Raw genomic sequence first — 23,939 nt, forward strand, 5'->3', positions numbered from 1 at the left:
TACAGTCCCCAATGGGGACACAGAGTACCTTTAAGTAGCAGGGCCCGGTCCCTGGGGTTGAAGAGGCTCCGGTCCGGCAGGTTCCACCAGGGGCTGCGGATGGAGCACGGTCCCAGCAGATGGATGACCGCTCAGGTCCCACTTCTCCCAGCCGCATAAGGGATGGTGAAGGAGACTGCCTGTGGCTCCAGCTTCCGTACCCGCAATGGGTACCGTCTGGGGTTCCCACAGTGGTCAGTGAGGGGGGAGGAAGACATGCAGGATGCTCCAGCCGTCACATCCGACATCATGTTGGTAATCCCGTCCTTACCCCTGACAGGCAGGCCCAGGGGCGGGATTTTCGCGACTAGGCCGCGGTGAAGCCGGGGACTAAATTTGAGACCGCGCCCGACAAGCAGGCCCGGTCGGCGCGGAAGTCCACGTGCCTCCCCAGCTTTAAGACTACCGCGGCTTCCGGGAAGAAGGTGCGCTTCCTGTACAGTCCCCAATGGGGACACAGAGTACCTTTAAGTAGCAGGGCCCGGTCCCTGGGGTTGAAAAGGCTCCGGTCCGGCAGGTTCCACCAGGGGCTGCGGATGGAGCACGGTCCCAGTAAATGGATGACCGCTCAGGATCCCACTTCTCCCAGAGCCGCATAAGGGATGGTGAAGGAGACGGCATGTGGCTCCAGCCGTTGTACCCGCAATGGGTACCTCAACCTTAACAACACCGCCGACATAGTGGGGTGAGAAGGGAGCATGTCGGGGACCCCGTGGGGGTCCTCTTTTCTTCCAACCGACAAGTTATGAGAATGCATGAGTGGATGTGTGCCTCCTTCCACACAAAGCATAAAACTGAGGAGCCCGTGGTCCACGGGAGGGTGTATAGGCAGAGGGGAGGGGTTACACTTTTTAAATTGTAACACTTTGTGTGGCCTCCGGAGGCAGAAGCTATACACCCAATTGTCTGGGTCTCCCAATGGAGCGACAAAGAAACACTTGTTACAGAGCTGGGCAATATGTTTATGTCTGTTCCCTCACTCATCTTCCTCTCTCCATAGAGGATAATTGGCTGTGTCATACGCCCCTGAAGTCAGTCTCTTCCAAGCAAGACGGACTTGAGCTGGTTTTTCCCAGTAGATGAGAAGTTTAGGAGGTGGAGAGGGGGCGAGGAGGAGTTATTGAGGATAGAAAGTGTCTGACTACTGCAAGAAGGGAGTGGCCTTCTCTGATAGGATATAATTGCAAAGAAATTATTAGTTTTACCATATAGTGTACTGGAAAGAAGGGAATTTTGTTTACTTACCGTAAATTCCTTTTCTTCTAGCTCCAATTGGGAGACCCAGACAATCGGGTGTATAGCTACTGCCTCCGGAGGCCACACAAAGTATTACACTCAAAAGTGTAAACCCCTCCCCTCTGCTATACACCCTCCCGTGCATCACGGGCTCCTCAGTTTTGGTGCAAAAGCAGGAAGGAGGAAACTTATAAATTGGTCTAAGGTAAATTCAATCCGAAGGATGTTCGGAGAACTGAAACCATTACCAAGAACAATTCAATCTGAACAACATGTGTACACAAAGAATAACAGCCCGAAGGGAACAGGGGCGGGTGCTGGGTCTCCCAATTGGAGCTAGAAGAAAAGGAATTTACGGTAAGTAAACAAAATTCCCTTCTTTGTCGCTCCATTGGGAGACCCAGACAATTGGGACGTCCAAAAGCAGTCCCTGGGTGGGTAAAAGAATACCTCGTAATAGAGCCGTAAAACGGCCCCTTCCTACAGGTGGGCAACCGCCGCCTGAAGGACTCGCCTACCTAAGCTGGCATCTGCCGAGCGTAGGTATGCACTAGATAGTGCTCCGTGAAAGCGTGCAGACTCAACCAGGTAGTCGCCTGACACACCTGCTGAGCCGTAGCCTGGTGCAGCAACGCCCAGGACGCACCCACGGCTCTGGGAGAATGGGCCTTCAGCCTTGAAGGAACCGGAAGCCCAGCAGAACGGTAGGCTTCAAGAATTGGTTCCTTGATCCACCGAGCCAAGTTGACTTGGGAGCTTGCGACCCTTTACGCTGGTCAGCGACAAGGACAAGAGCGCATCCGAGCGGCGCAGGGGCGCCGTACAAGAAATGTAGAGTCTGAGTGCTCTCACCAGACCTAACAAGTGCAAATCCTTTTCACGTTGGTGAACCGGATGAGACAAAAAGAAGGTAAGAAGATATCCTGATTGAGATGAACAGAGGATACCACCTTCGGGAGAAATTCCAGAACCGAACGCAGAACCAGCTTGTCCTGGTGAAACCCCAGGAAGGGGGACTTTACATGACAGCGCTGCTATGTCAGACACTCTGCGGAGTGACGTGACTGCCACTAGGAAGACCACCCTCTGCGAAAGGCGTGAAAGAGAATATCCCTCATTGGCTCGAAGGGTGGATTCTGAAGAGCCGGTATCACCCTGTTCCGATCCCAGGGTTCTAGCCGACGCTTGTAAGGAGGGACTATGTGGCAAACCCCCTGCAGGAACGTGCGTACCTGAGGGAGTTTGGCTAGACGCTTTTGAAACACAAACACAGAAAGCGCCGAAACTTGTCCCTTAAGGGAACCGAGAGACAACCCCTTTTCCATTCCGGATTGAAGGAAGGACAGAAAGTGGCAAGGCGAATGGCCAGAGAGTAAAACTCTGATCAGAGCACCAGGATAAGAAGATCTTCCACGTCCTGTGGTAGATCTTGGCGGACGTTGGTTTCTTGGCCTGTCTCATAGTGGCAATGACCTCTTGAGATAACCCTGAAGACGCTAGGATCCAGTACTCAATGGCTATGCAGTCAGGTTGAGGGCCGCAGAATTCAGAATGCGTCTGCCGCCAGAGCTCTGTGATCTTGAGAACGTGCCCTGAATGCCGGGACCTTGTTGTTGTGCCGGGACGCCAATAGGTCGACGTCCGGCTTCCCCCAGCGGCAACAATCTCTTGAAACACGTCCGGTCGAAGAAACCATTCCCCTGCGTCCATGCCCTGGCGACTGAGAAAGTCTGCTTCCCAGTTTTCTACGCCCGGGATGTGAACTGCGGAGATGGTGGAGGCTGTGGCTTCCACCCACAGCAGAATCCGCCGGACTTGCTGGAAGGCTTGCCGACTGCTTGTGCCGCCTTGGTGGTTGATGTATGCCACCGCCGTGGCGTTGTCCGACTGAATTCGGATCTGCCTGCCTTCCAGCCATGGCTGGAACGCTATTTGGGCTAGAACACTGCCCTTATCTCCAGAACATTGATCTGGAGGGAGGACTCTGCTGAGTCCATGTACCCTGAGCCCTGTGGTGGAGGAAGACTCCCTGACCGACTCGCGTCCGCCGTGACCACAGCCCAGGATGTGGGCAGGAAGGATTTTTCCTTCGACAAGAGTGGGAAGAAGCCACCACTGAAGGGAGGCCATGGCTGCCCGAGAAGGAGCAACGTTCTTGTCGAGGGACGTCGATTTGCTGTCCCATTTGCGGAGAAAGTCCCATTAAAGTGGGCGCAGATGAATCTGCGCAAACGGAGCGGTCTCTATTGCTGCCACCAACTTCTCTAGGAAGTGCATGAGGCGCCTCAAGGGTGTGACTGGGCTCGAAGGAACGATTGCACCCCTGTCTGTAGTGAACGCTGTTTGTCCAGCGGAAGCTTCACTATCGCTGAGAGAGTATGAAACTCCATGCCGAGATATGTCAGTGATTGGGCCGGTGTCAATTTTGACTTTAGGAAAAATTGATGAACCACCCGAATCTCTGGAGAGTCTCTAGGGCAATGTTCAGTCTGTGTTGGCATGCCATCCGAGAGGTGGCCTTGACCAGCAGATTGCCTGAGAGAGTAGGACCGCTACCACCGTTGTCATGACCTTGGTGAAGGCCCGTAGGGCTGTCACCAGGCCGAAAGTTAGTGCCACGAACTGAAGGTGTTCGTTCCCTATGGCGAAGCGCAGGAAGCGCTGATATTCTGGTACAATCGGCACGTGGAAATAAGCATCCCTGATGTCGATTGATGCTAGAAAACCTCCTTGGGCCATCAAAGGTGATGGCAAGCGGAGAGATTCCATCCGGAACCGTCAGGTTCTCAGTCCGTTGAGCAGTGTGAAGTCCAGAACGGGGCGGAGTGATCCGTCCTATCTGGTACCACGAACAAGCTGGAGTAAAAAGCCGCGACTACGTTCTTGAAGGGGAACGAGGATCGCAACTCCTCCTGCCTTCGGAGTGTTCACCGACTGGAAACGTGCATCGGCTCGCTCGGGGGACGGAGATGCTGTGAAGCAACGAGTCGGAGGACGAGAACTGAGCTCTATCCTGTGACCGTAAGACAGAATGTCTCCTACATCGGTCTTGGACATGTGGGGACCACTCCCCTGACCTGGACCGCCATGCAGAAAAGGTTCTCTGTGCACGGCGGAGGATGAAAATACCACCGCCTGAGACGTCAAAGACGCTAATTGCGGAGCACAGGATGACCGCATTGATCTGGGACAGAGCAGCTTCCGTCTGTCCGTGGCATTCTTGAGCGTGGACCCACCAGCCACTGCTACTACTGATCTAGCCGCCAGTCCGAGACTGGCGGGCACCTTATGACACTGAGCCGAAACCTTAACAACGTCAGAGGGGAAGGGACAACGTGTGTTATAAGGCGTTCAGTAAAACGCTTGTCCGGGAAGGTGTGCTTCTGGACAGAATCTGTGCAGCCTTGAGAGCCACGTCCGGACAGAGTCCTGGGTTGCGACCTCCGCCCCATCCTCTAGAGGGTCCTCAAGCTGAGACCCTAGAAGTCGGGGAAGATTCCAAGCAAGGCTGCTTAGCCGGACTGGGACTGCGGTTCGTGCTGGAGTTTACCACGTAATAACTAGAGGCCACCCCAGGAACACGCTTCGTCGCAGACCGAGGGAGGCCTGGGGCGATCCCGCAGTGCCCGGGGCCTGTGTAAGGGGCCGGTCTGGACTGCAAACTCCTAGTCTCTTAGCCGACCATTTGTCCATAGCCTGAGACATGGATAGTGAAAATGACCCAGAGAGTTTCTCAGCAAAGCTGTAACTCTGTCCCTGCCGCCTGGACAGGGAACGCCGGCGAAGCTCAACCAGTGAAACTGCCTTCAAACATTATATAGCCATATATACAGTGTATCACATATACAGTTCATCACTCTAGGGGGCCCAGCATCGAGAAGAAGCCCCCTGGTGTACCGACCCTGAAGCAGTATGTGCTGCTGAAAACATGGCTGTCGGCGTGTACAGTGGAGGGGGGAGCCGTGGGCGTAACCCCAAAAGTGCGGGAATCTGGTGCCCTGAGCGAAACGTGAGGGAGGCGGAGGACAGCCAAGTGTGCTCCAGCCGTCACTGCTAGCCTCCGACTGACCGTCCCACCCTTCCCCCTGACTGGCAGGGCCAGGGACGGGAGTTTAAGGCGCTAGGCCGCAAAAGCCGGGAACTAAAGTTACAGACCGCGGCCGGCAAGCAGGCGCGGTCGGCGCGGTAGTCACCAAGTCTGAGGCGAAGCTGCTCTCTGCACCGTCCCCAAGGGGACACTGAGTCCTTGAGGGGATCAGTTCCGTAGCGTGATTAGTGAGGGGGGCGGAGGACAGCGAAGTGTGCTCCGGCCCTCACTGTCAGCGTCAGCCCGACTGTCCCGCCCTTCCTCCTGACTGGCAGGTCCGGGGGTGGTATAATGATTGAACAGTGCCCGGGGCTGGACTGTAAGGCTTCTCTAAGAGTAGCCAAAAATCAACAGTGCGACCATACAACAAGCATATATATATATATATGTACACTTCGGCACTCAGTGGGGCCAGCACCTCAGGTGCTGCTTACCGACCGCTCACAGCGGTTGTGTGATCACCAGAATCCGTGCCCGGGCCCCCCTGATGTTGTCTCTCCTCTCCAGCGTCAGAAGTGCTGACAGTAATGGCTGCCGGCGTTCTGTGGGGAGGAGGGGGCCGTGGGCGTGCCCTAGAAAGTGCGGGAATCTAGTGCCCCACTGTGCTGAGTGAGGGGGGAGGAGGATACAGAGTATGCTCCAGCCCTCAGTGCTGCCGTCCTGTGCAGCGTCCCGCCCTTCCCCTGACTGGCAGGCCTGTGGGCGGGAATAAGCGAAACTAGGCCGCAAAAGCCGGGGACTAAAGTTATAAGCGCAGCCGGCAAATAAGCACGGCCGGCGCGGCAGTCCCCGGCGCACTAACACACCCAGCAGTGCTGCAGTGTGTATGGCACAAGCGCTCCATGCGCGGTCCCCTCGGGGACACAGTACCTCACAGTAGCAGGGCCTTGTCCCTGACGATACCCGGCTCCTGTCCAGCAGATTCTCCAGGGGCTGCGGAGGGAGCACGGTCCCAGTGCCTGGAGACCGATTAGGATCCCACTTCACCCAGAGCCCTAAAGGGATGGGGAAGGAAAACAGCATGTGGCTCCTGCCTATGTACCCGCAATGGGTACCTCAACCTTAACAACACCGCCGACAAGAGTGGGGTGAGAAGGGAGCATGCTGGGGGCCCTGATATGGGCCCTCTTTTCTTCCATCCGACCTAGTCAGCAGCTGCTGCTGACTAAGATGTGGAGCTATGCGTGGATGTCAGCCTCCTTCGCACAAAGCATAAAAACTGAGGAGCCCGTGATGCACGGGAGGGTGTATAGCAGAGGGGAGGGGTTTACACTTTTGAGTGTAATACTTTGTGTGGCCTCCGGAGGCAGTAGCTATACACCCGATTGTCTGGGTCTCCCAATGGAGCGACAAAGAAATGGGAAACCAATTCCAAGTGCGGTGAAATTGCAAAACAAAAGCGCAATTGCAAGTTAGTTTTTGGGCTCTTTAACAGTGTTCACTATATGGTAAAACTGACATGTCAGTATGATGCCTCACGTCAGTACGATTTCATAAATAAATACTTAACGTGTATACTTTTAATTTTACCTAAGGAGTTAAAAAAAAAAATAATTCAGAAATTGTCCCAAAAAACCCCCGAGACCCGTAGCATTCTCACTTTTCAGGATCTGGGGCTCAGTGATGGCTTATAGTCTGCTCAAGACGCAAAAAAATATCATTTGTGTGCAGATGCTACATTTCGATTGCCTGTCATTGCATTTTAAAAAATTTTGCAGCGACCAAAAAAAAAAAACAACCTGTAAATTTGGCGTTTGGGATTTTTTTCTCACCACGCCGAGTACCGATCAGATTAACTGATTTTATATCTTGATAGACTGGGCATTTCTGAATGCAGTGATACCAAATGTGTATATTTCTTATTTTTACATTTTTTATTTATTTTACTAGTTTCCCTAGGCGACTATCACTGCACAGTCCGATTACCTGTGCATTTCTGCTGATCAGAGCAGCATCGCTCTGATCAGCAGAAATGCTCATCTCCTGTGAGTGCCGATGCTCTGTCGGCTCTCACAGGAAGCTTGTCATGGTAGTGGCAGGGTCATCAGCTGACCGTGCACTACCATGGCAATACATTGGCATCCCGTAAATACATCACAGGGCCGCCGGTGGCAGCGGGGAACAGGGCAATCCTCGCTGTGACCATTTATATTGCGCTGTCAGTGTGAAAGAGTAATCTAAAGGGTTAACAGGTGCGGGCGGATCTCCGATCCACCTGTGCCTGTTAGCCACACATCTCTGCTGATCAGATCAACAGAGATGTGCGGGGATTATGGCAGGCACGCAGTAACGGAAATAGGTGACCAAGGACGTACAGATACATCCTTGATCGTAAAGGGGTTAAACGACTTAAGCTTTAAATATGTACAATGTCTTAAAGTGAATAGGATGTAAGGCTGGTGTCACGATCAGCAGAGACTGCGGAGAGATGAAGTGTCTTATAAAGCAACTTAAATAGCGTTTAGGCTACAGGTAGTTTAAAGGGAACCTGTCACCAGAATTTTCGCTATTAAACTAAAAGAATCCCCTTCTGCAGCTCCTGGGCTGCATTCTAGAAAGGTTCATCTTGCTTCTGGCCCCCCTTTCAGACCTAAATAACTTTATAAAATATTACCTTTTGCTATGGTAATGAAGTTTGCTGGCCCCGTAGGTGGGCTGTATTTCGTCTGTGATCCCTCCTGACGCTCTTCGCCGTCCCCCAGTGTTCATTTACATAGATGAGTCCGCCGCCCTCACGTTCGCAGTGCTCCAGGAGTCTCGCGCATGCGCAGTGGCACTATCGCGGGACTGAGCACTGTTTTCAAAACGCGAGCGCCGGTGATGTTCTTGCACAGGCGCAAGATTATGGGCGGGTACTTGGATGACGCTAGTGATGACATTCACAGCGCCGCCCATATCTCGCGCCTGCGAAACAACATCACCGGCGCTCATCACCAGCCACTGCGCATTTGCGAGACTCCCGGAGCACTGCGTACATGAGGGCGGCTACCTCATCTATGGTAAATGAACACTGGGGGACGGCGAACAGCGGAAGGAGGGGGGATAACAGACAAAATACAGCCCACCCACGGGGCCAGCAAACCTCATTACCATAGCAAAAGGTAATAATTTATAAAGTTATTTAGGTCTTAAAGGGGGGCCAGTAGCAAGATAAACCTTTATAGGATGAAGCCCATGAGCTGCAGAAGGGGATTCTTTTAGTTTAATAGCGAAAATTCTGGTGACAGGTTCCCTTGAAGAGCAGAATTTAGCCTTCTAAAGCGTTCTAGAAGTAACAGCTTTACCCGCTAACAAAAGTAATGCTAAAAGTTTGCCACAGAATATTGAAGTAGTGAAACATAACGACTTAACCGACAATATGCCTTTTTACTGATATGAGGAAAAAGGGAATAGCGCCCCCTGATGGGTGAAAATACAGAGGACGTCAGCTGTATACTAAAGCCAACATCATGTACAATAGTCACAATTACTGTTACCACCAATTGTGGCTGATTTAACTTATAGATGCTGCTGTCAAAAACAATAGCAGCATTTCGATGGTTAACATAGGGTAAGAGCTCTCTCTAACCTCATCAGCACCCTTTCATTAATATTCTGTGGTCCCGATGGTTGTCATTGTAACTGGAGGGCAAGTAACGGCCGCAGGGTCTACCACCCATAGTGGTCTGTTAGTGCAATGAATGGAATGAAAAATCATATCCCACGCGATAATGATTATGAAGCCTCTGAAGGTTTCAAAATCTTCCTGACTGCAGCTTTGAATACTTTGAAGGGTGCAGCTTGTAAATGGTATTACTTTTGGTTTTTCCAATACAGGGGTCAAAATTCACTTCAAAACTAAGTAGGTTCTTAAGAAAATAGATTTTGTAAATTTCCTTGAAAGAACAATTGCTGCTAAATTTTTAACGCTTCCAATAATTAACAAAATAAAGTTTAAAAAATGATGCGGCCTAAGTCCACGTATGGAAAATTTTAACTTTGTGTAGTTTGAGCATCTAATTTCCGGGTAAAAACAAACATTCACAGTTACAATATTCCTAATTTTTAGTGATTTGTCAAATTCACAATATTTTGATAAGATGGTTGTAAATTTAGCACTTAAAGTGTGAACCCCCCCCCCCCCCCCCCCAAAAAAAACAGACACACACACACACACACACACACACACACACTTTCAGAATCACTGGGATATTTTGAAATATCCAGAATTATCACCACAAAGCGCCATGCCATATTTGGGAAATTACTCTTGATCACTACTAAAAGGTTAAAATAAAGTCCTTGGAAAAAAACAAATAAATTGCTGTGCCACCATACCCCGGCTCTGATGGGATACTTTGACGTTCATGACAAAAATATGCAAATCATAAATGAATCAAGTAAACAAGGGCATAAATAATGATCCTGCATCTCGTCCCTGGGAAAGTTTTCGTATATTACACATATGGAGCTATACACAAGTCAGCTTTTGTAGTTTCGGGTGGTCTTCACACCTACCTCCGTTGGGTTGGAGCTAGAATTGGGTATCCTGGGAGCATGGTGACTCAGGGCAGACAGGCAGGCAAGAATCAGATGTATAGCTCCTATTTCTAGTGCCATACGCCTTAGTAGCACGCCATCATCTGTGGTGAGGGGCATTGTGCTGAATAAGGTGCGCAAAACATGAAAAGGAAGGGTTGGCAGGACATTTGCAGATGGGGATTGTAAGATGTGACCTAAAAAAAAAAAAAAAGAAAGAAAAACAAAATACCGTAAGTATTAAGTGAAATGTTCTTTAGGTTTCTCTACTGAGCCCATACAACGCTCTAAGATCACAGTAATTGCCTTTAGAGAAGTCGTTTCCCAATCAACCAGCGCTGTAGGTAAATCTGTGCTGAGCAGTCCAATGTCTGTGGACCGCGCTGACAACCTCTCTGTGCATACAATCACTGCCCTTCTACAGTTCAGACACGCCAATCAAAAGCAGAGGGACACTGACTGTGGACACAGGTGGTCTTGAGCGCAGTCCAGAGACACTTATCACTACTTAGCAAAGATATACATTGTTGTGTGCTGCTCTACTGCAAGGATCTATAAAGGGGCTGTAAGGTCATGCATTACAATGTAAGGTGATAGCATATACAATGTGATTGCTCCTCTTTGGTTGTTGTGATTCCATTTTCCTGGTGATGACTTGAAATTACATGAAGTTGTCATCATGCAAGACCTTAATTTTAACCAAAATGCTGTTTAATACAGTTATGGTCATTTAATAAAGAAAACTGACTGCCTGAAGTTTTGCATATACTATGTATGGATCACAACATCGAGTAATTCATTCTTTAGGCTATGTGCGCACTTTCTGGTTTCTCCCGCGGATTTCCTGCGGTTTTCCTGCATGTTTCGCTGCAGAAAATGTTCATAACATCTCTGCAGTGAATCACCAGCAAAACCTATGGGGAAAAAAAATTGCTGTGCGCACTATGCGGAATTTGACAGCTGCATGTTTTGCTGTGGGATTCCCGCAGCAAAAACAATTGCATGTTACTTCTTTTCCGCACGTCGCTGCGGGATTTCACTCCATTGACTGCCATGTAATCGTGAAATCCCGCAGGGAATAACGCAGGCAGCAAATTCTGTGCGGTTCATTGCGTTTTCCTGCGTTATTCCCTCCGGTATTTCGCGGTTTACCTGCGGTAATGTACATCGCTGCCTGCGGTTTGCAGGGAAGTGATGTCATTACAGGGAGAGGAAGCGGAGCAGAGAGTAAACACACACACACACACACACACAGACATGACAGACATAGAACACAGACACAGACATATAGAATACACATAGAAAGCAAACGGAAATATAGAAAAAAAAAACAAACCACGTGGGCTCCGCTGTATTTTTACCTTCCAGTCTAGGTAAAAACACAGCGGCGGCCCGGTATTCTCAGGCTGCGGAGAGCGAGGGGCAGGGTTAATGTCCCCCGCCTCCCTCCCACCTCCCGCAGCCGAGAATATCAGCCGCAGCTGCCCCGGGACTGTCGCATGCATTATGCGGCAGTACCGGAGTGTCCCCAGCTCTTCTAGATGCCGTGATTCGGTGGGGATCCGGATAATAAAGGAGTTAATGGCGGCCGCCACTAAGTCCAGGCTTGATCATGGCAGCGTCTATGCGACAGCTGACATGATCAACCAGTAAGTAAAAAAAACACACACACCGAAAAATCCTTTATTTTAAATAAAACACAAAAAAGCTCCTGGTTCACCCGTTTATTAATCCCCCCGAAACACACCACTCCGGCATAATCCACGTCCTCCGATGCTTGCATCCAGCCGCGACTGACACAGACACAGCGCTGAATGCAGCCTCGCAGCGAGACAGCAGAGGTAACCACAGGGCATTTCCCACGGCCGGTAATGTGAACTCACTACCGACCGTGAGAAATGCAGCATGTGCTCACAGGGACACTATCTATCCCTCTAACTATCTAGCTATCTGTCCATCTATTCTTCTATTTATCTATCTGCTATCTAAGGATTTTTTTTTTTTTTCTTTCAATGTGCTTTATTGCATTGAATGCATTAAAGCACATGTACCAACCCGCACGCGGCAAAACCGCGAACAATACTGCGGTAAAACCGCGGCAAACCGCATGCGGTTTTTGGGTACGGTTTGCCGCGTTTTTTTACCGCGGGTGCGGTAATCTTTCAGTGTTTGCGGAATTTTCTTGAGAAAATTATATTTTCCAGTGCGCAAAAAGCCTTACAATGCCATAACTTAGTATTTTGTAGTATAATCTCTTGCTTTAATTACTGCACCTCACAGATGGGGAACTGAAGCCACTAGAGTATTCAAGACATCTTGAGGGATCTTGCTCAATTCAATTTCCAAATCTGCAAACAATTCATCTTTATTGCTCTGGGTACGGGCCCCAAACTCGTTGCCCTAACTCATCCTAGAGGTGCTCTATAGGGTGTAAGTCAGGTGATTGGCTAGGCCATTGCAACAGGTGAACATTTTTCTTGTCTAAGGCTATGTGCGCACGTGTGCGTATTACATGCAGTTACGCTGCGATCTGCAGCGCAGCGTAACTGCATGCGTCCTGCGTCCCCTGCACAGTCTATGGAGATTGTGCAGGAGCCGTGCGCACGTGGCATATTAGAACGCAGCGATTCGGCTGCTGCCCGAATCGCTGCGTTCTAAGAAGTGACATGTCACTTCTTCCGTGCGGTTTGCATGCTGTCTATAGGGAGAGGCAGCATGCAGAGCGCACGTTCTCTGCCGGCACCATGCGCTTCAGAACTAAGCTTTTCAGCTGCGCTCTGAAGCGCACCTTTTAGGTGCAGTGCAGAGCGCACACGTGCGCACATAGCCTAACCAATCTTTCACTAAATTGCAAGTGTGCTTAGAATCATTGTCTTGAATTTCCAGCCCCTGCCTATTTTGATTTTATCATGTGGCAGCATTACATTCTCCAGTATATCCCTGTACATGGTAGCATTAATATTTCCATCAATTCTATGCAGAGGGCTAAAGTTAGATGCAGAGAAGCAACCCCAAACCATGACATTGCCACCACCATGTTTCACTGTAGGTGTTTGGTACCTTACATCATTACATTTGCCAATTGGGCGGTATATATAGTACTTTCCATCAGTACCAAATAGATTGAACTTGGATTCATCCAACCACAACACCTTAGACCAATCTGTCTTTCCATTGACTGTGTTCTTTGGCAAACTCAAGTTGGACCTTCTAGTTCTTTGCAGAGATGAAAGACTTTTTGACAGGAACTTTTTAATACTTAACACCTGTCTCTTACAACAGTTGATTCCATAGCTGCCTCTTTACTTTACTCTCAGAATAATAAGCTTCCTGACATATGGTGAGAAATTTGGATTTGTCTTTCCATGTTTTATCCGAAAAACACAAACACAAAAATTAGACTACCCATAACAAAATATGCAAAACATTTGGCCCAACAAATGTGGAAAACTAACACATAAAAGGTATAAAACAATGTGAAACACAATTTTTATCCTTAGAACTGACAACGATTTGCTTCCGGTTTACTACCATCACCAAGAAAATGGCATCACAACAACCAGACAGAAGTAATCACACTTTTAAAAAAAAAACAAAAAAAAAAAACTAAACTATTGGTTGCTAGTTTACCAGAAAACATAATATCAGTGTCTGTCTTGTCTAACTGAAAATGTGACTGGCTCTTGGCTGGGATAAAAATAGAATATATGGCAAACTCACCAGCACGCACTCCGGTGAATCCAATGCAGGCCACTCCAGCGATCTGAACTGGCATCAGAAGAGATAGTCTCACAAGCTCACAAGATCGTTGCCTTGGAGTAACCCTGGACTCTGCTCTATCCTTCTAGCCACACATCCAAGCCCTCTTCACCTCATGCAGACTACAACTCAAAAATATCTCCCGGATCCGTGCTTTCCTTGACCAAGAATCAGCAAAAACATTAGCGCATGCCCTCATCATCTCCCACCTCGACTACTGCAACCTCCTGCTCTCTGGCCTCCCTTCCAACACTCTTGCACCCCTCCAATCTATCCTAAACTATGCAGCCCGCTTAATCCAACTCTCCCCTCGCTATTCCCCAGCCTCGCCACTCTGCCAATCCCTTCACTGGCTTCCCATCGCCCAACGACTCCAGTTCAAAACATTAACCATGACATACAAAGCCATCCACAACCTGTCTCCTCCTTACATCTGTGACCTAGTCTCCCGGTACCTACCTACACGCAACCTCAGATCCTCACAAGATCTCCTTCTCTACTCCTCGCTTATCTCCTCTTCCCACAATCGTGTACAAGATTTCTCCCGTGCCTCCCCCATACTCTGGAACGCTCTACCTCAGCATAGCAGACTCTCCCCTACCGTGGAAAGCTTCAAGAGGAACCTCAAGACCCACCTCTTCCAACAAGCCTACAACCTACAATAGCCCTCAGTCCAGTACATCACTGCGCAACCAGCTCTGTCCTCACCTATTGTACCATCACCCATTCCCTGTAGACTGTAGACTATGCGCCCTCGCGGGCAGGGTCCTCTCTCCTCCTATACCAGTCTGTCTTGTACTGTTAATGATTGTTGTACGTATTCCCTCTTTCACATGTAAATAATGGAATAAATGGCGCTATAATAATAAATAATAATAATAACCTCACCATTCATCTTTTATAGGGCTACTTATAGTATGTCATTATATGCTTTTCTGATGAAGCACTGGTCTAGTAACCTGACCACTGCAGCCAATCATCGACTTCAGCGGTCCTGTGGCAGAAGAATGGTGAGGTCATTGCTTCCGGCGCGAGGAAAGTCCACCGATGCACCCTGTATTGGATTCAGTGAGGTGATTGCGGGAGAGTATGCCAGATTTTGCCATTTTCACCTAATTTTTGCCCCAGATGTCTTTAATTTGGATAGACCACGCCTTTAATATCTACTTTGCCTAAATAACATACTACTCTGACTCGGATGATATGTGGTCTGATTTAGACACATTATATATGAAATTGGACTCTCTTAGCAGCACAGAATTAAGAGGAATAACAGCAAAGCCAAGAAGAGGACTATCCTCCTCCCAACAGATCATAAAACCACAGTGACAAAGAATATAAAAGTGCAGTCACAGTGCTGCACAATGTAAAAACCATGAAAGCTGAAGTTAGACGAGCCGCATACAATTGTTCAGAAATGGTGCTTCCGAAATGCTATCTTGCACATTAAAGAAAGAATCAAATTAACTATTTTAAACAGATTTTGCCTCTGGGTTTAATAACCTCAAACTAAAGCAGGTCACCGGAAGGCAAGGTGGAATTTTAAAACCACTGAAACCCCATGGTGCTTATATTAAAGAATTAAATATATATTAAAATCATAAATGTATTAACTTATGTCTCACAGCTCATTAGCAGCCGGCATCACAGTGCAGTGATCTAAGCTCAGTACTTACTTCCTTCCCCATCGTCTGTAACTCCCAACACCAGGCGAAGTAGGCACTGTGCGTGCTTCCTCTCCTTTAGCAGAACTTCAGCATACCCAGGGAGACGGAGAAAGAGTCCAAATGCAGCAAGTGAGTGAGCTGGGATGGGGGACATCGTCTGCACGGCAGACTTGATGGGAGGGGGCTCTGCAGCAATGGTTTCAGGGGCTTCATAGACCAGCTCGCCCGACTGTTCAATGGTAACCCACTCAAACTGATCGCTATCCTTTGGTTTTTCTTGTGTTGTTGAGGTAACCACAGGGGCACTGACCTACAGGAAAAAAAGGTACTTTTTTTATTATAACGTTACTGTAAGGCTGTAGTTAGTCTCCAAACTTCATAAAACCGGAGGATGGGAAGATCATCTAATACATATGGTGGCCTCCAGACTCTAACCACAATCGGTAATGCCAAGGCAGAGAACGATGGGTCTACTGAATTAGAAAGGCACAAACTGCCTAGAGGTTGCTCTGCATTAAAGCCAAGACATGTCTTCATGTGTTTATGTAAACTGGGAAAGATGGCTGATAACTAGGCGTAGGTAATCAAAAATGTATGGGTACCTTTAGGCTTTGTAAAATAAAATAAAAATATAAAACAGCCATTACAATCCATAATTTGCAAATATGCTATGAGCCAACTTTCTAAAATTATGCTTCATTTCACCTAAAAGAAACCAAGGCTAGGCCTACAGATATTAGAAATTGCTTTATAGAACAGATGTACTCACAGAAATTAGACAGTTTTCAAAGATAATTCTGATGGAAAAGACTTCCAGTAATTGTTGATGTTCGCTTATGAATGACTTAATAAATATCCAAAACACTGGGGTCTGAGCATGGTCAAAAACGTCAGGACTGGGAGCCAGGATTTTGATTTTCCCAATGGTCAGATTCGCAGCGGTCTGGTATACATCTTTGATATCTGATCTTCAGCTATCCTTTAAATTGTAATGTTATTCTAAATAAAATGTATTTTTACTCAAATCGAGGATCAGATCTTTGCTGAATTTTCCTTATCAGTTTTATGAAAAATGATCTGTTATAAACACACTCAGGTTGTGACCGGATAGCAAAACACCTATCTGGGTTGTACTATAGATTTGTGATAGATGAGAAACCTGAGGAAATGAATAGAGAGAAATGCTCGTGTGTGTCCACCTCTTCATTCCTAGCGGTGAGACAGGTCCCCATACTCAAGAGGCAGATCTCAGTGGACTCTCACCCATCAGAGATTTATTACATACCCTTGGAATAAGCAATAAAAGGTCCTATATATTGGACCACATCTTTAGGTTTCAAATAAATTATAAGTTCTATTTTTCAAAAGCCCCAACTTACTTGCTGAATGACGTCTGGATAAAGCATTGGAAGACGCTCAGCGATAAGAGCCAATCCACCCATTCCTGCAAACACCTGTAACGGTGACTGGATAGGACAGGTTTCCAGGAAAGACTCGTCTAAAACAGATTCCATGCATTCATCTCCCGGGCTCAACACTTCATCTTCTGGGCACGCACCAAGCAGATCTCCATGTTCTGTTGTAAAATAGACAAGTACCACAAATTAAGATGAATGGTTATGTGAGTACGCAATGAACAAAAATCAGAACACATCATACACATTGGTATCAATTAAATCTACTCACTCCCTCTCATATATTAGAATGAGGAGTGATTGTGTGAGCGAGAAATTTCAGGTGATACTAAAATGCGACCTTCTCTAATCTTTTGAATGCACATGTCCAACTATTCAATCTTTCAGGACTTACTGCACAACTTGCTGTTCTCTAACAAGGAGGTTACTGGCAAAATTCACGACGGGTGTTATTTCCATGAATTGCCCAATAAATTTCCAGGGTGAATTAGAATTGGTAATTCAACAGTCACCCTCATCATGCTGTTCATATTTTGACATCATGAGGCTTAAACGACACCTAACAATTGATCAGCAGTACCATGCCAATGAAAGTAGGATGTTCAGATGGAAGTGGCAACTGAGCTTAGTGTATCACCAGCAGGTTGCAATAGAGATAGAGAGAGACTGGAAGAATTACAGAGAGGCATAAAGAAGGGAATTTTGTTACTTACCGTAAATTCCTTTTCTTCTAGCTCCTATTGGGAGACCCAGACGATTGGGTGTATAGCACTGCCTCCGGAGGCCACACAAAGCAATTACACTAAAAAGTGTAAGGCCCCTCCCCTTCTGGCTATACACCCCCAGTGGGATCACTGGCTCACCAGTTTTAGTGCAAAAGCAAGAAGGAGGAAAGCCAATAACTGGTTTAAACAAATTCACTCCGAAGTAACGTCGGAGAACTGAAAACCATTCAACATGAACAACATGTGTACCCGAAAAACAACCAAAAATCCCGAAGGACAACAGGGCGGGTGCTGGGTCTCCCAATAGGAGCTAGAAGAAAAGGAATTTACGGTAAGTAACAAAATTCCCTTCTTCTTCGGCGCTCCATTGGGAGACCCAGACGATTGGGACGTCCAAAAGCTGTCCCTGGGTGGGTAAAGAAATACCTCATGTTAGAGCTGCAAAGACAGCCCTCCCCTACGGGGAGGCAACTGCCGCCTGCAGGACTCTTCTACCTAGGCTGGCGTCCGCCGAAGCATAGGTATGCACCTGATAATGTTTGGTGAAAGTGTGCAGACTCGACCAGGTAGCTGCCTGGCACACCTGTTGAGCCGTAGCCTGGTGTCGTAATGCCCAGGACGCACCCACGGCTCTGGTAGAATGGGCCTTCAGCCCTGATGGAACCGGAAGCCCAGCAGAACGGTAGGCTTCAAGAATTGGTTCTTTGATCCATCGAGCCATGGTGGCCTTGGAAGCCTGCGACCCTTTGCGCTTACCAGCGACAAGGACAAAGAGTGCATCCGAACGGCGCAGGGGCGCCGTGCGGGAAATGTAGATTCTGAGTGCTCTCACCAGATCTAACAACTGTAAATCCTTCTCATAGCGATGAACTGCATGAGGACAAAAAGAAGGCAAAGAGATATCCTGATTAAGATGAAAAGAGGATACCACCTTCGGGAGAAACTCCTGAATGGGTCGCAGCACTACCTTGTCCTGGTGGAAGACCAGGAAGGGAGCCTTGGATGACAGCGCTGCTAGCTCAGACACTCTCCGAAGAGACGTGATCGCTACCAGAAAAGCCACTTTCTGTGATAGTCTAGAAAGTGAAACCTCCCTCAGAGGCTCGAAGGGCGGCTTCTGGAGGGCAACCAGTACCCTGTTCAGATCCCATGGATCTAACGGCCGCTTGTACGGGGGTACGATATGACAAACCCCCTGCAGGAACGTGCGTACCTTAGAAAGTCGTGCTAGACGCTTCTGAAAAAAGACGGATAGCGCCGAGACTTGCCCTTTAAGGGAGCCGAGCGACAAACCTTTTTCTAACCCAGATTGCAGGAAAGAAAGAAATGTAGGCAATGCAAATGGCCAGGGAGACACTCCCTGAGCAGAGCACCAGGATAAGAATATCCTCCACGTTCTGTGGTAGATCTTAGCGGACGTGGGCTTCCTAGCCTGTCTCATGGTGGCAACGACCCCTTGGGATAATCCTGAAGACGCTAGGATCCAGGACTCAATGGCCACACAGTCAGGTTCAGGGCCGCAGAATTCCGATGGAAAAACGGCCCTTGGGACAGCAAGTCTGGTCGGTCTGGTAGTGCCCACGGTTGGCCGACCGTGAGATGCCACAGATCCAGATACCACGCCCTCCTTGGCCAGTCTGGGGCGACGAGTATGACGCGGCTGCAGTCGGATCTGATCTTGCGTAGCACCCTGGGCAAGAGTGCCAGAGGTGGAAACACATAAGGGAGCCGGAACTGCGACCAATCTTGCACTAAGGCGTCTGCCGCCAGAGCTCTGTGATCGCGAGACCGTGCCATGAAGGTTGGGACCTTGTTGTTGTGCCGGGACGCCATTAAGTCGACGTCCGGCCTTCCCCAGCGGCGACAGATTTCCTGAAACACGTCCGGGTGAAGGGACCATTCCCCTGCGTCCATGCCCTGGCGACTGAGGAAGTCTGCTTCCCAGTTTTCTACGCCGGGGATGTGAACTGCGGATATGGTGGAGGCCGTGGCTTCCACCCACATCAGAATCCGCCGGACTTCCTGGAAGGCTTGCCGACTGCGTGTCCCCCCTTGGTGGTTGATGTATGCCACCGCTGTGGAGTTGTCCGACTGAATTCGGATTTGCCTTCCTTCCAGCCACTGCTGGAAGGCTAGTAGGGCAAGATACACTGCTCTGATTTCCAGAACATTGATCTGAAGGGTGGACTCCTGCTGGGTCCACGTACCCTGAGCCCTGTGGTGGAGAAAAACTGCTCCCCATCCTGACAGACTCGCGTCTGTCGTGACCACCGCCCAGGACGGTGGTAGGAAGGATCTTCCCTGTGATAATGAGGTGGGAAGAAGCCACCACTGCAGAGAGTCCTTGGCCGTCTGGGAAAGGGAGACTTTCCTGCCCAGGGATGTTGACTTCCCGTCCCATTGGCGGAGAATGTCCCATTGAAGTGGGCGCAGATGAAACTGCGCAAACGGAACCGCCTCCATTGTCGCCACCATCTTCCCGAGGAAGTGCATGAGGCGTCTTAAGGAGTGCGACTGACTTTGAAGGAGAGCCTGCACCCCAGTCTGTAGTGACCGCTGCTTGTCCAGCGGAAGCTTCACTATCGCTGAGAGAGTATGAAACTCCATGCCAAGATACGTCAGTGATTGGGTCAGTAACAGAGTTGACTTTGAGAAGTTGATGATCCACCCGAACGTCTGGAGAGTCTCCAGTGCAACGTTTAGGCTGAGTTGGCATGCCTCCTGAGAGGGTGCCTTGACAAGTAGATTGTCCAAGTAAGGGATCACAGAGTGTCCCTGAGAGTGCAAGACTGCTACCACTGCCGCCATGACCTTGGTGAACACCCGTGGGGCTGTCGCCAGACCAAATGGCAGAGCTACGAACTGAAGATGGTCGTCTCCTATCACGAAGCGTAGAAAGCGTTGGTGCTCTGTAGCAATCGGCACGTGGAGATAAGCATCTTTGATGTCTATTGATGCTAGGAAATCTCCTTGAGACATTGAGGCAATGACTGAGCGGAGGGATTCCATCCGGAACCGCCTGGCGTTCACATCCTTGTTGAGCAGTTTTAGGTCCAGAACAGGACGGAATGAGCCGTCCTTTTTTGGCACCACAAAGAGATTGGAGTAAAAACCTTGTCCTTGTTCCCGAAGAAGAACAGGGACCACCACTCCTTCTGCTCTTAGAGAATGCACCGCCTGCAGAAGGGCATCTGCTCGGTCGGGATGTGGGGAAGTTCTGAAGAACCGAGGCGGAGGACGAAAACTGAACTCTATCCTGTACCCGTGAGACAAAATGTCTGTTACCCACCGGTCTTTGACCTGTGGCAGCCAAATGTCGCAAAAGCGGGAGAGCCTGCCACCGACCGAGGATGCGGATGGAGGCGGCCGAAAGTCATGAGGCAGCCGCCTTGGAAGCGGTACCTCCGGTTGCTTTCTTGGGGCGTGAGTGAGTCCGCCAGGAATCAGAGCTCCTTTGCTCTTTCTGAGTCCCTTTGGACGAGGAGAATTGGGGCTTGCCCGAGCCTCGAAAGGACCGAAACTTTGACTGCCACTTCCTCTGTTGAGGTTTGCTTGATCTGGGCTGGGGTAAGGAAGAGTCCTTACCTTTGGACTGTTTAATGATTTCCGCCAATTGCTCACCAAACAGTCTGTCTCCAGATAATGGCAAGCTGGTTAAACATTTTTTAGAAGCAGAATCTGCTTTCCATTCTTTTAACCACAAGGCTCTGCGCAAAACTACAGAGTTGGCGGATGCCATTGAGGTACGGCTCGTAGAGTCTAGTACCGCATTGATAGCGTAGGTCGCAAACGCAGTCATTTGCGTAGTTAAGGACGCCACTTGCGGCACTGCTGGACTTAAGAAAGAGTCCACCTGTGCCAGACCAGCTGAAATAGCTTGGAGCGCCCACACGGCCGCGAATGCTGGAGCAAACGACGCGCCAATAGCTTCATAGACAGATTTCAACCAAAGGTCCATCTGTCTGTCATTGGCATCTTTAAGTGAAGCCCCATCCTCCACTGCAACTATGGATCTAGCTGCAAGCCTGGATATTGGAGGGTCCACTTTTGGACACTGGGTCCAGCGTTTGACCACGTCAGGGGGAAAGGGATAACGTGTATCCTTCAGACGTTTGGAAAAACGCTTGTCCGGATAAGCATGGTGTTTCTGGATTGATTCTCTGAAGTCAGAGTGGTCCAGAAAAGTACTCAATTTACGCTTGGGATACAGGAAAAGGAATTTCTCCTGCTGGGCAGCTGCCTCCTCTGCTGAAGGGGCTGGGGGAGAAATATCCAACAGCCTATTGATGGCCGCTATAAGGTCATTTACCATGGCGTCACCATCTGGCGTATCCAAATTGAGTGCGGTGTCAGGACCAGACTCCTGATCACCCACCTCTGTCTCATCATATAGAGACCCTTCTCGCTGAGACCCTGACCCGCGTGACGACGTGGAGGGTCTCTCCCAGCGAGCTCGCTTAGGCGGCCTGGGACTGTCATCAGAGTCAGAGCCCTCAGCCTGTGATGCCTGGGACCCCCTTGAAGTACGGATTAGTTCCAACTGAGGGGGACCGGGGAACATAGACACAGCAGTGTCCATGGTCTGAGCAACTGGCCTGGACTGCAAGGTCTCCAGGATTTTTGTCATAGTCACAGACATTTTATCAGCAAAGACTGCAAATTCTGTCCCCGTCACCGGGGCAGGGTTCACAGGCGTCTCTGCCTGGGCTACCACCACCATAGGCTCTGGCTGACGAAGTGCCACTGGGACTGAACATTGCACACAATGAGAGTCGTTGGAGCCTGCTGGTAGATTAGCCCCACATGCTGTACAAGCAGTGTATACAGCCCGTGCCTTGGCACCCTTGCGTTTTGTGGATGACATGTTGCTGTCTCCTCAGAGCAATATAGGGGTATACAGCCAAGAAGCGACCGTACAGTGCAGTATATATATATATATATCTGGTACAGGAAAAAGTACACCAATACACACTGTGGCACTAGTGGGGCCAGCACTAATGTGCTGCTTACCGCCCGCTAAACGCGGGTGTGTGGTCGCCAGAAATCCCTAGTCTGGGTCTCCCAGAGCCTGTGTCCGTCCTCCAGCCAGACTGCATGCAGGAATGGCTGCCGGCGTCCTGTGGAGGGGGGGGCGGGCCCTGGGCGTGCTCAGACCAAAAGCGGGAAACCTGCGTCCCACTGTGCCTAGTGAGAGGGCTGGAGCATGTAAATAAGGCTCCAGCCCTCGGCGCTGACGATTGCACAGCGTCTGTCCCATTCCCTGATTGACAGGGAGGGGGCGGGAACGAAGCGGAGCTAGGCCGCAAAAGCCGGGGACTAAATTTATAAGCGCCGCCGCCGTAAAAGCGCGGTCGGCGCTAAGTCCCCGGCGCACTACAAGTCCCAGCCGCGCCGCCGCTCCGAGAGTGGCCGGCGCGGTAGTTCCCAGCACATGAATTCACACAGCTAAGCTGCTGTGACTCAAACCCCAGCGTGCAGCGCTACTGTCCCCGGCGCACTAACACACCCAGCAAGTCTGGCGTGTGCGTGCCTGTCTGTACGGGGACACAGTACCTGAAAGTTGCAGGGCCTTGTCCCTGAACGGTACCCAGCTCCGTATCCAGCAGGTTCACTGGGTCTGTGGATGGAGCCCGGCCTCAGGGCTTGGGGGCCGGTAAGATCCCACTTCCTCATAGCCCCTCAGGGGGATGGGGAAGGAAAACAGCATGTGGGCTCCAGCCTCTGTACCCGCAATGGGTACCTCAACCTTACAAACCACAAGTGGGGTAAGAAGGGAGCATGCTGGGGGCCCCATATGGGCCCTCTTTTCTTCCATCCGACATAGTCAGCAGCTACTGCTGACTAAACAGTGGAGCTATGCGTGGATGTCTGACCTCCTTCGCACAAAGCAGAAAACTGGTGAGCCAGTGATCCCACTGGGGGTGTATAGCCAGAAGGGGAGGGGCCTTACACTTTTTAGTGTAATTGCTTTGTGTGGCCTCCGGAGGCAGTGCTATACACCCAATCGTCTGGGTCTCCCAATGGAGCGCCGAAGAAAATGGATATCCTTTAGCCACATTCAACACTGATAACTGCTGCATTGTGAACAATGCCTTTCAGAACCAGATCATGAATGCCAAACAACGCCAGGCACATTTAAGAGGTGAGAGGCACCAAGTGTTACATCAGACCACTCAAAACAATTTACGTCAGAGTGGAATGTGTGATAGATGACCTGCAAGGATACCTGACCACACCACCAGGCACAAGCGTCATCCTGATGGAGGGACCAGTGGACCTATGTGCTGTTCACTGATGAAAGTCTAGTCACGCTGAGCAGACATAATGGCCCCCAATGAAATTGGAGACGTCAAGGAGAGCGCTATGCATCAGCCAATGTTGTCACCAGACGAACCTTCGGTGGTGTTCCAGTGTGGGCAGGTGTATCTAGTCAATAAAGAACTGCCTTACATTAACATCATTAACCACAAACATTATGCTTCTGTATTAACAT

General features: G+C 49.5%; 1 protein-coding gene across 7 annotated transcripts in view; it reads right to left on the reverse strand.

Annotated features, from left to right (window-relative positions):
- Window positions 1–23,939, reverse strand: part of BIRC6 (baculoviral IAP repeat containing 6) — a 533,701-nt gene that overhangs the window by 120,937 nt on the left and 388,825 nt on the right. For all 7 annotated transcript variants that reach the window (XM_075339505.1, XM_075339507.1, XM_075339508.1 and 4 more), the window contains exons 61-63: window positions 16,686–16,882; window positions 15,316–15,616; window positions 9,860–10,077 (exon numbers count right to left, since the gene is read on the reverse strand). In XM_075339505.1, the coding sequence (XP_075195620.1) occupies window positions 9,860–10,077; window positions 15,316–15,616; window positions 16,686–16,882 (716 nt within the window). The remainder of the gene's footprint in view (window positions 1–9,859; window positions 10,078–15,315; window positions 15,617–16,685; window positions 16,883–23,939) is intronic.

This window comes from Anomaloglossus baeobatrachus, chromosome 3 (assembly GCF_048569485.1).
Source record: "Anomaloglossus baeobatrachus isolate aAnoBae1 chromosome 3, aAnoBae1.hap1, whole genome shotgun sequence".
Taxonomy (NCBI): domain Eukaryota; kingdom Metazoa; phylum Chordata; class Amphibia; order Anura; family Aromobatidae; genus Anomaloglossus; species Anomaloglossus baeobatrachus.